The sequence below is a fragment of the Puntigrus tetrazona genome, chromosome 14, assembly GCF_018831695.1.
Source record: "Puntigrus tetrazona isolate hp1 chromosome 14, ASM1883169v1, whole genome shotgun sequence".
Lineage (NCBI taxonomy): Eukaryota > Metazoa > Chordata > Actinopteri > Cypriniformes > Cyprinidae > Puntigrus > Puntigrus tetrazona.
In genome coordinates, this window is record NC_056712.1 from 5,819,383 (window position 1) to 5,835,721 (window position 16,339).

At 40.4% G+C, this 16,339-nt stretch overlaps 1 protein-coding gene across 4 annotated transcripts; it reads left to right on the top strand.

Moving 5' to 3' along the window:
• Nucleotides 1-1,974: 1,974 nt before the first annotated feature.
• Nucleotides 1,975-16,071, top strand: LOC122358131 (nuclear GTPase SLIP-GC-like). Of its 4 annotated transcripts, none has more exons than XM_043257917.1 (20): nucleotides 1,975-2,090; nucleotides 2,640-2,737; nucleotides 2,956-3,000; nucleotides 3,178-3,258; nucleotides 9,716-9,806; nucleotides 9,918-10,152; nucleotides 10,254-10,469; nucleotides 10,609-10,797; nucleotides 10,890-11,068; nucleotides 11,179-11,215; nucleotides 11,435-11,518; nucleotides 11,607-11,688; nucleotides 11,766-11,899; nucleotides 12,053-12,220; nucleotides 12,308-12,468; nucleotides 12,669-12,792; nucleotides 13,565-13,673; nucleotides 14,684-14,817; nucleotides 14,979-15,057; nucleotides 15,169-16,071. In XM_043257917.1, exons 3-20 carry the CDS (start codon nucleotides 2,988-2,990, stop codon nucleotides 15,222-15,224), a joined length of 2,172 nt encoding a protein of 723 aa, XP_043113852.1. In that variant the 5' UTR covers nucleotides 1,975-2,090; nucleotides 2,640-2,737; nucleotides 2,956-2,987; the 3' UTR covers nucleotides 15,225-16,071. The 4 variants fall into 4 exon arrangements, with proteins under 4 accessions (XP_043113852.1, XP_043113853.1, XP_043113851.1 ...); XM_043257918.1 differs by having other exon boundaries at nucleotides 2,640-2,728; XM_043257916.1 differs by having other exon boundaries at nucleotides 2,640-2,699.
• The last annotated feature ends 268 nt before the right edge of the window (nucleotides 16,072-16,339 follow it).

A 16,339-nucleotide genomic window follows, 5' to 3' on the forward strand; every position in this document is an offset into this window, starting at 1 on the left:
TGTCTTGACATGAAATCTTTTTAAGCATTAAAATCCATGATTGCTTTCTTTTATGTAAATCTAATGCTTTGTTCTGAGAGGTACAGTAAGTGTTGTCTTGATATATTTATGTGAGTGATTGTGCATGTTTAATGTTTCTAAACGCTGCCACTAACATTACCTTTTTTTTCCCTTTAAAGTCAAGTTAAAGTTAAGACGCCAACAAACTCTGGTAATCATTTTAATTGTTAGCAGTTGCTGATGCTCACGAGCATGCACTTTCACTTTCACTTTCACAAAGAAACGTTCAGCAGGAGGGCAGAGGATGGAAAGGGTGTAAATATATCGTTATATAATGCTGATTTAAGGTTTCAGACATTTAAATACATGTGCACTATTATTTAGAAAAGTCACACAGGGGCTAACAAAGCAATTGTGTGCAATAACTAATTCCAAAATTGTTAATAAGATGGTGCTAACACACTAGTAATGACTCAAGTATTACCAAATCCTTCCAGTATTCTGAAGTGAAGTGATCCGCAGATAGATTCTGTGTATAACGACTCAAGTGTTACTACATCTTTCTGAAGAAACTACTAATTATTTGGATCCATATTCTAAAATGAAGATCATAGTACCTACTAGTAATGATTTAAATCTAGCATAGAGCAAAAACTAATACCTCAAAGGTCAGACTTTAGCAATTTCAGAGAGTTACCACAATCTTCACTTTAGAATACTGATCCATAAAAGAGTAATTCCTTTAGAAAGATTCACCTGAATAACTACTATTCAATACTTCACAAAACCTGCAAAAGCTTACCAAGATTTCAGTCATTACTAGTGAGTTATCATAACCTTCCCTTTAAAATACTGATCCTAATAATTAGTAAACTCCTCTGAGGTATTTGGTTATACTTGAGGTTACCATGACCTTCACTTTAGAATTAATTCTACATCATATATTATTCATATTAATTATAAACCTGTATCCTGTAACTCTTAGTAGTTCTTGGGGAGGAATGAAAAAATGACAGTTACTAGTTAGCTAATAGTGAACTACCACATTCGACTAAGTACTATTACTAACTCAATAATCAGAGTTTCTTGTTACTTGGTAGTTGTCATGAACCACGCCTCTGTGGCTCCAGAGGGAACCCTCCCCAGAATAGTAGTCCTCAGAACTCCATTTCCCATCATGCCATTTCCCAGCCCTGATTACTTGCCCAGGTGTACCCCATTAGACTACTATATAAGCTGCTACCAGATCGTACTCCTTGCGGAGTCTTATCCTTGCTCTGGCTGGTAATGCTGAGCGGTTGTTCTGTTGGTGTCTTTCTGTGTTTTTGGTTTGCCGATTGTTTGCTGTCTACCCGTTGACCTATTGCCTGTACCTGGACTCTGATTCTGTCTGCCTGCCTCGACCATTGCCTGACTCTGTTTTCGACTCTACCTGCCCTGTTATCTCAGCTATTGTTACCGAACCTTGCCTGTTTGACTATTCTCATTAAAGAGCTCGTGAATGGATCCAAACGCTTCTGACTCCTCATTACAGTAGTAGTTACTAGAGCGCTAATATTGCATTAATCATGTGTTCTTGTGTAGTTATTTATTAATGATGGAACCGTATTCTGAAGTGTTTACCAACTGTTTGTAGTTGTTACATTTCAAAGCCTCGTCCATACAGGAAAGTACTGCAACAAAAAACTAACCGTTACGCCTTCAGGGGGTTATCACTGAAGCAGATTGATTGGTTTTTGTACCAAAAATATAGTTTTAAACTATATAATGTAATTTTACTGCGGTAAATACAATCCAAATTAAAAGAAAATTCAAAGTGTTTGACATGCGGCTTGCTTTGTGCCGGTCTAGTTCCTTATTCCTGTCATTTGACTGATCAATAACATACAGAAAGAGACATACACAATCTAAAGTACTTGGCTTCATTCTGGTATTCAAACCTGTTTTGACTAGAATCACAGGAAGTGGTGTAACCCTAACTCCACCCTCAGGGCTTTTATACCTCGCTAGCAGCATTCAAACCAATCCTGAAAACCTTTGATTGCTTTGCTTTGAGTAAAGTATAACCAAATACCTCAGAGGAAGTTTGAGTAAGTACTTATTTTTGTTGTGCTTCATGGTTAACTGTTGTATTTGTTATATTTAATAATGTCCTTGAAGGACATACCCTTTTGCCTTTTTATGTATATTCATGCATAAAAATATGTTTTCTTTTTGCTACCTAAATTGTAGTGTGATGTGTTGCCATACAATGTGACAGATCAGATCAGAAGAAGAATCGATGTGCAGACTGTATGTTTTAGCCTAAATGTATGAAACATAATCCATCAGATGTAATAACCAAAATATAACATAGTAAACAATAGGTTATACAAGGACTAAGAGTGAATTCAATTAGAAGTAGACCTTGACGTGTGATCTCTGGAGGTGTAAATAGAGCAATGAAATACATCACCTTTTTCTCATTTTTTTCCCATGTAAAATATGAATAATCATCACAGGAAAATAAACAAGACTAATACATTTCATTATTGAAGAGGTGGCACTAACACAAACACAGCAGATGTTTTACAATGACGATATGTTTGTTGTGTGACATGACCTTATTTATCACCACAACCCTCCCTTTGCCCTCCCAGGAAGGAGCGCTCGACGAGAATATAACTTTAACATCTTTAATCATTCACAAACAAGGAAAGGTACCTGCCTCAGGCTGCTGGACAGACAGGCAAATAAAGTAAACCACACCTAGTACAAACACTACTAAAGACGAGCACAAACTGACATCAAACTAACATGACCTTTAAAGCAAATGAACTGAACATCTGAACATACATGACACCGTCAACATGGGACCTGAAAACAACAACACTGTGACACATACAGCACACAGATATGATATATATATGTTTATTTATTTATTTTTTTTTTTAATTTCTAAATTTTTTTTTCTAGGCATCATTCAGCCCACAATCCTTTACCCCACAATGGCTAGTCATGGTAGGAAATGTTTTCTAACGTTGATGCCTGATTCTGTAAAAATAGCGTATATATATATATATATATATATATATATATATATATATATATATATATATATATATATATATATATATATATATATATATATGTGTGTGTGTGTGTGTTACAAATGTGATAAATTCTGTTTTCTGATAGGTACTAAAAGAAAGCGTAGTAATGAACAATCTGGTTCAAGTGCAAAGTGTCCTGAAAGCAGTTCGCAGGACCTCAGAACAGGCAAGTATATTCTTCCTCTCTGTAGAATAGAACCAGTTTAATTGTATATAAAAATGTATAAGATAACTACAGCAAAACAGCATATTAATGGATGTTAGTGTGGACCAGAGCCACAAAACTAAAAGTATCTTATAATTTCCTGATTTAGGAGAGTCTTAAGAGAGTGAAAGTGTTAGTCCTATTTCGGACTCCTAATTTTAAAAGTATTAAAATTAAGAGACTCCTAAGAGTATTTCACAATTGTTTTAGCACTAAAACTAGCTCCTAAATCTGTGAAACATTAGGAGAACTGAAGAGGACTCTTAAATCACTACGACCAAGACACAAAGTATCCTAAATAGCTGTTGCCGGCAATATGTTTTACACGAAACAATCGTTTTTATAGTTTATTTTTAGAGTAAAAAAGTCACTTACTGTTTGCAAAAGGTGGATTAAGCTTACAGAACTTATTATTTATTTCTATGGTGTGTATAAACAGCATCTGTAATAGCTGTAATGTGATTGGTTATTACACATGTGATCCTCTGGTCAATCGTAGGTTTGTCTTAGCAGGTTTGTGAATAGGTTTTAATAGGAGAATACTCAGCTAAACTCTTACTGTGTGTGAGATCAAATATTTTGTGAATAGTGGCCCATCTCGTTTTCTTCAATCACTTTTTATTTATATAGCACTTTTAACAATATAGATTGTGTCAAAGCACAGTATCAAACAGGAGAATAGATTGATAGTAATGTAAAATGACAAGATTAAGCACTTCATTTTTATTAAGTGCAGAGGTCTCTGTAATAAAATCAACGATAATCTCTAGAAGTTAAGTGTCCCCAACAAAGCAAGCCAGAGGAACCAGAACCCCATCCATACAGAATAGAAAAAAAAACCTTGGGAGAAACCAGACTCAGTTGAGACCAGTTCTCCTCTGACCGGACCCAGCACTTAACTTCCAGTTCAATTTTAAACACAGCTGTGTCAGATAGTGTAAATGACTTAGTGTGTGTGTCTTCTGATCTCTTATGAATCGAGAAAGAGAATAAGAAAGAAACAGACTAATATTAGCGTAGATGCCATTCTTTTTATGTACATCATGTGTTATATGTAGTAATACTAATGAAATAGTATTGAGAAGTGGTTGATATTTGATCTGAAATATAGATGTCTTTACTCAAGAATGCTTATATATTCTTACTGAGGTGATAAATGGTTAGATATATCTTTCACTATAAGGTCCACTATTCTGTGGTGGGGTGCTATGTACGTTCCCTTATAAGCATTACAGCTGTTCAAGATCTGTTCTTTAGTGCGATGCACACCGTGAGGAACCTGTGCTGTTGAGACCAGATAGAAAGGTTAAGTCCAGTAGGACGAACTTGTAATCTGGCTTTCACTGTAAAAGCAACAATGTCCTCACTGAGTGCAGTGTTCTTAAGAAATGATCGGCACAGGGAGGACATGCAAGTTTTCCTTGAAGTTTCAGTCCAGTCCAGTGTTGTTTTGAAAATGATCTTTCGTGCAGTGTGTAACACAGTTTTAAATCTGAAAGTGCACTGTGTATAAAGTTATCGTCTCTCAAAAGAAAGAGTCGAAAAAAAGTTGTTTTTTTAACATAAGTCCCAAGCCGTTTCATGTTGACGTCAACATGAAACACTTGTTGGTCTTTTCGAATTGGTCTGAATGAAAAAGCTAATCATTTAGCCACTAGGTGCCTCTTTTAGAGCGTTAAAAGCTAACAAACGCTGCATTAAATGAAATCGACCAATCAAGACGGAGGTGGTGTGTGGAGAAATGAATCATTGAACGAATCGTTTAGGAGTCATTGAAAAAATAGGTAAAAATAAATGCATATTATAAAGGAAATTAAATTCATTTCAGACCGGCACATTTTTAAAATGTTGCTTCATGCCTGAGATACTGCGAAAAAGATATGTGCGCAACAGTCAAACAGTCAAACATGTTTACACAGAGAAAACTATAGGAAAGCAGCATAATCATTTAATATGCATCATGTTGACAGGATGAAAACGTCTCAGGTTACAACTGTAACCATGGTTCCTCTAGGGAACGAGACGCTGCGTCACAAACGCTTTGGGAACGAGATGCCCACGCCGCCATAATTCCAAGGCCCTGCCTGAAAAGGGGGTCCTCAGACCACCCATCAGGATAAGACAGAGGAGCCAGGAGTGGGCCTCATGTCAAAATTATAGAAAGGAGGAAAAAGTGGAGGGGCTCGAAGGGTGCCTTATACAGAGCCTCTAACACCACAACCAAATCCCAGGGGGGAACTCTGGTCCGCACTGGAGGTCTCAGCCTCAGCACACCGTGGAGGAATCGTGTAATGGGTGTCTGCCCACTGAGTGGCCACCAATAGGGTCATGATATGCAGATATGACTGGCACGTAGACCTTTAGGGTGGAGTGATTAACCCGGTGGAGAATGTCGCCTGGAGGAACTCCAGCACTGAGCCTACTGGGCAGTTAACTGAGTTTAAATGGTGGTCTCCACACCAGGAAGTGAACATTTTCCACCTCCTGGCATACACGCTCCTCGTAGAGGGAGCGCTGGATTGGAGGATGGTCTCAACAACCTCAGCTGAAAGACCAGAAGCTATGAGTTGTGCCCCCTCAGGGGCCACACCCACAGCTTCAATAACTCCGGGGCGAGGGTGAACTATTGTTCCCCCTGCCTGAGAGAATAGCTCCCCGGCTGACCGTATACTAGGCCGATCAGGTCCGCAAACCCTTCTTGGCCTAGCTAGAACGGTGCTACTAGCAGTAGTCTGATTCCGTCCCGGCGCACTCTCGCCAGAACTCCTGGGAGCCGGGCAATCAGGGGAAATGCGTGCAATGAAGCCTTTCTTGGGCACGCCTGTTATATAGCATCCAGTCCCAGGGGAGTTGGATGAACTAGAGAAAACCAGAGGGGACCTAGTGCATTCCCTCGAGAAGCAAAGGTCTACCTCCGCCTGGTAATATCTCAACCAGATCTGCTTCACCACCTCGGGGTGAAGCATCCATTCCCCCGGCCTCGACCCCTGTCTCGACAGGGTGTCGGCTCCCATATTAAGATGCCCAGGAATGCAAGTCGCTCTCAGCGAGCGGATCTTGTCTTGGGGCCACGCGAGGATCTGGTGCGCCAGTCTGTTCAAGGGGCGAGAACGCAGACCTCCCTGGTGGTTGATGTAAGAGAACACTGCTGTGTTGTCGGTGTGCACCAACACATGGTGACCTCTCAGGTCTGGGAGGAAGTACTTCAGAGCACAAAATACAGCTAACATCCCTAGCTGAGTTATATACCAATCCTAGTGGTGATAGCTTCACAGTTCACCGCCCCAACTGGTTAGGAATGCATCCGTCGCAAGCAAGAAAGGGAAACCCCTTGGTCCCGAGCCACCACTGTAGGGGTCTCATGTGCAGCAGGCCAAAATGTATCACGTTGGACGCAGCTGCCATCAGCCCCAGCAGTCTCTGATACTGCCTGACAGTGAGTGATTGGCCTTCCCTTACTCTCTCGACTGACGTGAGGATCGACTGCACACAAGCAGGAGACAATCGTGCCCGCATCGTGGTTGAATCCCACATGACGCCTGGGTATATGGTCCTCTGATCGGGACGCAATACACTCTTCTTGGCGTTCAGTCTCAAACCCAACTCCCCCATGTGAGACAAAACAACATCTCGATGTTGAACTGCCATCTGCTCTGATCGAGCTAATATCAACCAATCGTCGATATAATTGAGTCTACGGATGCGCTGGAGTCGCAGTGGAGCCAGAGCTGCATCCATACACTTCGTAACTGTGCGGGGTGAGAGTGGTAGGCCGAACGGAAGTACTCGATATTGGTATGCTACGCCCCCGAAAGCAAGCCTCAGAAACTTCCTGTGTTGAGGAAGGATGAATATATGGAAGTATACGTCCTTCAGGTCTATGGTTTTTGACAAACCAGCATTGGATCGGATTTGAGTCACCACCTACTAGATGGTAAGCATTTTGAACTTCAGTCTGCTGACTGAGCGGTTCAAGACTCTCAGATCTATGATGGGACGCAACCCCCCATCCTTCTTTGGAACAATGAAATAGCGGCTGTGAAACCCAGATTACACAGCATGAGGAGGATCTCGATGGCCTCTTTCCTAAGTAGGGATTCTACTTCCTGTTCCATCACCAGAGCCTGCTGGGGGCCGACTACTGTCAGTGTGACTCCCCTGAATGTCGGTGGTTGGAAAACCGAAATGAATTCGATAGCCTTTCTCTATCGTTTGCATGACCCATTGAGATACATTTGGCAGAAGTTTCCACGCTGCTAAATAATCTCCTAAGGGAATCAGCCTCTCGAGGTTGACCTTTGGTGTGCGATATACAGGTAACTCGGTGGCCTGAAGCGGCTGACCGGCAGGCAGACACTGGGCTAGCTGTAAACGGGACCCCCGCAGGGGTGGCGCTCTCCCTGGCCGTGACGCACCCTCGGGTGAATCCGGCTGGGGAGACGTGCTGGAAGGCTCCGTGCTCTTGCACGAGGGCAGAGACAGCGGAGTTACTCCCTGAGGGCCCTGAGGAGGAACGGGTGCCGAATGACAAGGTATAACCTGATCCTCCCCAGGAGGGGCAGCCCTCAGAAACCCTGGGCCCTAGCATCAGGGCTTCTTGGCCGCAAACTTCCTGTCCAAAAAGACCCTCAGATCCTTGGACCCGGAAGTCCCCGGCCCAGAGTGTCGCTTCGCCCCCTGCTGTTTCTTAGGGGGGGAACGAGAGGCGACGCTCTGTTTCTGCCTTCGCCTGTACGAGGAGCCGGCACGCGGTGAGGGCATCTCTCGTCCCGATGCCCCCTGAGATCAACGCGGGAGGATACCTTTGAATGCCGCCGCCTGTTTACGAGCCTCCTGGTACCTGTCGACGACCTCGTTGACAGAGTCGCCGAACAGGCCAGAAGGCTGCAGGGGGGCGTCCAATAGGCAGACCCTGTCCCTCTCTTTCATGTCGGACAGGGTCAGCCAGAGATGCCTCTCCACGGCCACAAGGGATGCCATAGACCGGCCCACAGCACGGGCGTTCTCCTTTGTGGCACGGAGGCAGAGGTCAGCGGTCCGACGCAGTTCTGCAATATCATCGGACTTGACCCCCTCTCCCTCGTCGACCTCTTTCAGTAGGCCGGCTTGATATGCCTGCAACACCGCCATAGTGTGCAGACAAGACCCAACCAGACCCTCTGCCGCGTACCCCTTAGCCACCAAAGCCGACGTTCTTCTAAGTGGCTTTGATGGTAAGGTCGGAGCCTTCAAAGATGACGCCGCACTGGGGAACAGATAGGTGGCAAGAGGCTGTTCCACCCGGGGCATCGCCTTGTAGCCATACTCCGCGACTCCCGCCACATTGCCAAAATGATCAACAGCAGTGGGGGAGAAAACACGAGCGGAGTATGGCCTTCCCCAGGACCTCGCCAGCTCACTGTGGAGGCCTGGGAAAAACGGAAGGCTCCGTTTTAGAGGTGGCTGCTTTGCTCTCAGAAATCTTTCATCTAATCTAGATCTCTGAGGCTCAGCATATTGCTCGGCGGGCCAATCGATGCTTAACTTAGCCACCGCACGAGTTACCACCTCTAAAAGCTCCTCATACTGGGGCGTGTGCAGTGGCGCGTCATCCACCGCGTCAACATCAACCTCCTCGGAGGAAGAGCGAGCGCGGGTGGACGTCTCCCCCGTGGCCGAAGAAGCCGAGGTTCGGGCTTCGGATACACGGGATCGAGCGCCCGATCTGGCGGATTCCGACGGAGAAAAGGACGAGCCCGTCTCCGTCTCCTCTGCCAGATCGAGTTGCGATCCCCAGAGATGCGTTCGCCGCTCCGCCTCGGCGGCAGTGGGTCCCGAACCTCTGGGAACCCTGGTGAAGGCTCCCTCCTCAAAGAGGGCCCTCCGGGAGCGGAGTGACCGCAGCGGTAGCTGCAAACAATGCGGGCAATCAGTCCCCTCGCGGGCTGGCGCCGCGTGCTCCGCTCCCAGGCACGCCACGCCCAAGCTGTGTGTGTCCCCACCCGTGATATAACGAGGGCAGGGATCAGCACACCGCTTGAAAAGCGGCGGATCACCAGAGTGTTTTCCTTTTCTTTTTAGCCCCTGATTATCAGCCATGTCTAGGTTATATTTATAGTGGACAGACAGACAATAAATAGACAGACAATATTCACAAAGAGCGCTTACTGAACGCAGAAAGCTGGCGCCGGCTTTGCAGAGCGTGACTTTATACTTCCTGGTCGGTGACGTCATCTCATCCATGACGTCGCTCCCCTCCATTGGACAGATTTCACACGTGGTTCAGAGTGGCTCACGCTGAAGGCGTTCCCAAAGCGTTTGTGACGCAGCTCGAGTTCCTGAAGAGGAACTGCTGTTCATTGTTTTTACAGAACATTTATAGTTAATAAAAGTCTACTGCTGTGACACCTTCAGTCAGTTCCTTTCACTTTCTACACAGATTTAATCATGAAGCAGACAAAGGATGTAATTAAAAATATTAAAAAAAGCATTGCAGTCCAAGACTCAACTGACTTAAAGACCTATATTTTGTAAGTGTTGCTCAACTTTGAACATTGTTTATAGTGTTGATCAGTGTTATTTTGAAATGACTATTTTGTAAAACAGTGTTCAGAATCCTTTTTTAATATCATTATGTACAGAGACCAGATTTCAAATATGGATATGATGAACAAATCCAATAAAAGGAAGAAGGTAACCATAGGGATTTTTGGAAGATCTGGAGAAGGTAAGAGCTCCCTTCTAAACGCAGTCCTTGGAGAAAGATATCTGCTTCCATCTGGTTCTTCTGGTGCATGTACAGCCATTACTACACAAGTGGAAGGGAATCTGACCGACTCTGACTACATAGCAGAGATTGAATTCATTTCTAAAGAGGTTTCCCTTTCAATATTCTTTTACTAAGACTATAAACACAATTGGTGAATTGACTGGAATAATTCTACACGGTGTAATGTCTGTATCATGTATCTCTGCAGGAGTGGGACAGTCAACTCAAAGATCTTTTGTTAGATTTGTCTGATAAGACCGAGGACAAGAATGATGACATGACTAAAATTGCAATAGAAAAGATTACTGCACTGTATGGTGCTAATGCATTCAAAAAAACACTGGATGAGCTCAAAAAAGATGCCAAATCTGCTAAAATCGACAGACTTCTGCTCATGAAAAAGAAAACAATTTCAAATGCTGATGTAAGTTTTGGAGAGCAAAATGAATTGTATATAACATATTTAAAGTAAATCTTAATATGGCATTTTAAGTTATATAATTCATTCTGTATACAGTTCAGGGTCTGTTTCCTTTATTCAGCATTGTTTGATTGTTTAATAGAGCTCCAGCTTTGCCAAGGAGATTTCTCAGTTCATACAGCATAGTCGATCAAATCCTGGTAACTGGTATTGGCCCCTGGTGAAGACCGTAGGGATCAAGATTCCCAACCCTCTCCTGGAGCACATTGTCTTTGTTGATATTCCTGGGACTGGAGATTGCAACAAGACAAGAGACAGCCTATGGAAATCTGTAAATACAAGCTTTCTGTTATTCACTTTTTATTAATAGTACACTTTTATTGTCAGTGGAACGAATCTTCAAATAATTATTTAATAACATAGAAACTAGGAGAGTGCTCTGTAGTGTGGATCGTGAGCGCTATCAACCGAGGCACTACAGATGAAGACCCCTGGGAAATATTAAAGCACTGTGTTTACTACATGACACAAGCAGGAGAGTGCAACAGCATTAACTTCATCTTTACTAAGACTGATGATATGGATCCAGAAGAATACATTAGGTTAGAACCCTGTATCATTGAAGCACATTTAAATGTACAAAAAACTAAAAGAAATTGTTCAATTCTAACATTGTTCCATTACACTTTCATTTATTTGTATATTTTCTAAGAAATGAATGGCCCAGTGAAGAGGAAAAACCAGCCAAGGTTTGAAAAAAGATCTAAAAATGTATTTACTAATTTCCAATGACATGAATGTGGTTTAAACTTAGGAAAATATAGTTTTATTAGTAAGTGCTGAAATTACCATTAAGATTAATAAATGCCGTACAGGTATTAGGTTAATTTTTAGTTTATGCTAACTGATGTTGTAATATTGTTAAAACATGTGACCTTACTGTAATTGTACTGGCAATGTTTTTTCAGGATCAGAAAACAGAATGCATACGTATGAGAAACATCTGCTCCAAGAAGACAGTGAAAGAAAGCTTTGAAAATTCAAAATTAAAGGTTTTATGTTAATATATGCAACACATCTAAATGTGGACACTACTTCTTTTGCTGTGTACAGACTCATTTGTTCTTCTTGTTATTGCAGAAAAAAATGACTCTGAATATTTTTACTGTAAGCACAAGGGCATTTTTTGACAAAACATTAGGCATGGAGCTCAGTGACACAGGTAAAGAATCAAAACAATCTTTTACTCATTAATTAACCATGAAGAAATATTAATAGAAATTATTGAACAATCTGTAGAAATCCCAAAGTTGCAGGATTTCTTGAGGAATCTTAACAACATCATCAACAAAGAACTGGTCAGAGATTATGTCAATGAAGCAAAGGGGATTTTGTCCTTGATCAAAAGCGTGCAGTCGGAGACAGAAAACGTGGTACAAGTTAATTATGCGTTAAAGATTAGTATGATCTGCCCATTTCATATCTATCTATCTATCTATCTATCTATCTATCTATATATATATATATATGTGTGTGTGTGTGTGTGTGTGTGTGTGATTAATATCTGTTGTTTGGATGTTCTCTAGGTTCAGACAGAGGTCCACAATAAATTTGAGCAGAACCTCTGTAAGGCCCTGGAGAAGTTAGGCTGGCAGTTTGACATGCTCTACTGTGTTCTGGAGAAGTGTCTCTCAGATGGAGTGGAAGAGTCAGAGAGTTCATATCTTATCAGTGCAGGCTCCATTATATCACCTGTAAGTCTGATTCAGTTTAATGCAAAAATGTGTTGTTGTTGTTGTTGTTGTTATGAACTCAGTCATATTGTGTGCGTGACTGTTTAGAATTTACCCCACAAAGGAGGATTTCATAAAATCCTCAAGGCTTTGTGTAAAAATGATGGCTACCACTGGTCAAATGCATGGAGTATAGACTTGGATCTAAACTTGAAATTGACCGAATACATGCACAAAAACATTGAGGAGGAGTTTGATTCCATTTTTCCGTAAGTTCTGTCTTATCGCCTTGTTTAGTTAAAAGATGTAATGGTATTATTATACAGGTCAACATTTTATTCAACAAGATATGAGTGTCAGTATAAAAAAAAGCTAAACTTTTTTTTAATTATTTGTATACGGCTAAAACTTGTTAAAAAAGTTAATAACATTCACAATTGCAAATATATATTTTTTTCTGTTTCTTTAGAAACCATTGCAAAACAGGGAAATCAGTGCAAGAACAGATTGAAAAATTCAGTATCATCCAAAACTGCACCGAGCACCCCAGAGCTTCGATTTATTACCACATCGACAACTTCATCAGAAGAGAGGTCAAAAACATAGAAAACTTTTCCTTTAAACAATTTAGAAAACATCTGCATGCGTGAAAATGTCAAATGAAAGTTATCTCACAAAAATGGAACTTATACTAGTCCATTTAAAATATCATTAGTTAATTAGTTAATAATTATTAGTTAGCTTATACCCATCTACACGTTGATTTATGCTTTTAATAGTATTTCATAGTATCCAACAATATGCATCGTTGCTGTAGGTAATCGTAATGAGGAGGAGGAAGTTTATTATAATGGGTAGAAGCAATAAACATCAACGATAAGCCAGGCAATAAGTCAGTAATAAAGAAGCAGTCTGATCTTACAACAAACACAGTGATAGTGAGAAGGCAGGAAGTGAGTCTCAACCAGCAAGCAGTGACAGATCTGTGAAGAGTTCATACACGGAGAACGTTTAGTAAGGCAGGTGGACTGAGGAGGGCTTCTGGTTATAGTGGCAGTAGAACGTCTGCTTACGGTGAAGGCTAGGTTCGATCCTGAAGTATAGCTTGGGTTTAATAAGTCATGTGACACTGAGGAGAGAAAATGGCTATTTAGGCCCAATTCGTACACTTTCACTTGAGGGTGGTTCAGACATTAGTTTGAAGGGACTCACTACTTTACTTTACTTGTGTAAAGTATGTGAGGGGTGTATACTGTGAGATGCTGTGTTTGTCATTGGTGTGCTTGATCTCTCTATGTAGTGACATCAGGAAGCTACTAAATACAATAACCTCTAACACAATGCATTTCATTATTTCAATGTAAGGAAATCAAACTCAAGATGGAGCTCAAGAGAGAAGTTATTGAAAGAAAGAAGGAAATGTCCTTATGTATCACAAACACGATTAAGGATGCAATGGTTCCCTATTATGAAAGTAAGCAATCACTTTACAGACATTATTAACCTTTTACATGTAGTTCAGTTGTTAATGTGGATTAATGTGTTTTTTTTGTTTTTAACGTATAAACATTTTTTACTCGTACATAATACCATGCCTTTATTCTCAAAATGGGTTATTATAACTATGGATCTCATATACGACTCCATATGGCAGTAACGTCATTGTAGATGTTGTCTGGTGTTGAACAGCATGTGCATATTCTTTTAAAACATTTTGTTCATGAATAGAAAAAAAACACGTTATAATAAAATGTTTACAATGTTTAAAAAAATGTTACAATGAAATTGTGAGACTCATCCCGTTGGTTTAAAATAACTTTCGACCAAATGCAATGTAAAAATGATTGAGAGCAGGACATCAACAATGACTCTCACAAAAATCCTAGAAATAATATTTTTTCAAAATAATAATTTTCTTGAACCATTTCAATAGCGCGCTGGTGCATTCACTTCCTAGCTGTTTTTGGTCATAATAGTAGAACGTCATTCATACAGCTACTTTTACATCTATTTGACAGCTTGAAATGTGGAATTAAAATAAACAGACAAATATCAGCTGAATATCAGCAAAGCATGCAGAAAGTGCACATTTACAAGCTATTGATTCCCTTTTACCAAATATTTGTGTGAATTGTTTTTAAACAGTATATTTAATTATAAATAGGCTATTTTATTTATTATATTATCAGACACTATCAGAAAAAAAATCTTCGTCTCATTTTTATTCGTCAACAAAAATGCCATTGATGTAGATTAGTAGAGAACTACAGCTATATCACACATGATGTGCTCTTACCTGTAAGATACCACTCACCTGTGTCAGAATAAACCCTCTAATACCAGTCATCCACACAATTAGACTTTCAAACTTTTATTCTATATATTCAGACTTTCATTCCACATGTTGAAGTTTTACACCATGCCGTGTGTGTGAGAGATTGAAAGATTATATAATCAATAAATACAAAATGTTGCTCATTTTAGAAGCTGCAAAGATCCATGGAATAGGATCCTTGAAGAAAATGCAGAATACTCTAACAGAAGCAATTGAGAATTTAAAAGATGACATGTTCAAAGAGGCAAAAGCAAAAATGCTTATGAAGTTCAGAGATTTGGAGGTATTTGTTTCTGAATATTTAACATATAGTGAGTTTCCTTTAGTCTGGAGTTTTTTTCATGTATTTAAATGAAAGTGTTTTAAACTTAGCAGTGTTTTAAAATATAAGATATTGCTCAACTGGTCAAATGATGTTTTGATTGAGTGTATGTGTTTGAACAGCAACATATAAAAGATGTTCTGGAGTCTGGACTGCAGAGGTCAATACTCTTGCTGTCAGAAACTGGCAAAATCAAACTGGGTAAGAGTTCAAAGTAGCTACATCTAAATCAACACTAATTAGATGCAATCCAGTTCAAATTCATAAAATGCAGCTGCTGTGTTAAAATAATCTGTACTTTATTTTCTCTAGATGTTCTTGAAGACATTAAAGAGCTTGAGAACCTGTTAAAACAACTGTGTGACTGAGCAAAGATTCACACGGAACAAGGACCTTTGATTTCTCAGTGGACTGCTATATTTAAAATGATACATACATTGAATAGTGGGTTTGCAGGTGTTTTTTTTTTCCAACATTTCATACTTATAATATATATGTTATGAATAGGGATGTACTGATCATGATCAGCCGAAATGTTTGGCATTTTGTCAGTAAAGCTAGTTCTGTAATCAGCAGTAAAAGCCATCTGGTGAGTGATTTCACCGGCACAGATTTTACTAAACCACCAACACTCTGACCGATCATTGTCTGGACATGCCTAGTTATGAAAGATTATGCATGCATTTCATATGGTAAGGGGAACATGCCTTTAAAATAGGCCAAAACTAATGTCATATTTTTCTGCCGTTGTCTTTTGATTAACAAAAACATCATAGTAGCTCAAAACTAAGTGTTTGTGTCTGGGCAAACGAAGAGCTATCTATGATTTATCTTCTGCTATATCCTACGCAAAACTGTAATATGATGCCAGATGATGTTACTAGATGCTTGCTGCTTTCCTTCATATGTAAAAAGTAACAAAACAAAAACAAAAATTGTTATTCTTATTCTTTATTGTTTAAAGTGGTCATTTAAAAAAAAAAAAGAAATTTTTGTTTTATTAATAACATTTTCATTGCGATTTTAAATATTAAAACTTAGACTTAATAGTGAGCAGTTATGGAAATCATACGTTAGCAGTTGTCAGCATTGTGTAGGCGTCCACCTACTTTTAGCACCCTTTGTAGTGTACTGTATATGCTGTGCCACACTGCTAGTTTAGGAAATGGATACATCAATAAATCAATGAAACAATAAACAAATAATTATTTCAAATTTGTCATATTGTCATGATCTGGTCTACGAGGCAGACACAAGGATTTGTGTTTATTCACAGATTCAGTAAGGTATGTAACCCTGAGACCGGTCGATGAGAGACTGAATGAAGCGTGTACTTGTGGAGCAGGTGAGTGGCAACCGGGGATGGTAATTAATACTCAGGTCATTGTGACTGGTTCGGTTACCCCCTTCCCCAAGATCAACGAAGCGCCCCCTAAGAGCAGGGCAAATCGGATGGGCTTGGTGAAATCCAGAATATCGTCCT

What these genes read in the sequence shown, in the direction of transcription:
- LOC122358131 (XM_043257917.1), top strand. An exon ending in TTGAATTCATTTCTAAAGAG is followed by an intron (nt 10,153 to 10,253) that starts GTTTCCCTTTCA and finishes GTATCTCTGCAG; the next exon opens with GAGTGGGACAGTCAACTCAA. An exon ending in CAGGCTCCATTATATCACCT is followed by an intron (nt 12,221 to 12,307) that starts GTAAGTCTGATT and finishes GTGACTGTTTAG; the next exon opens with AATTTACCCCACAAAGGAGG.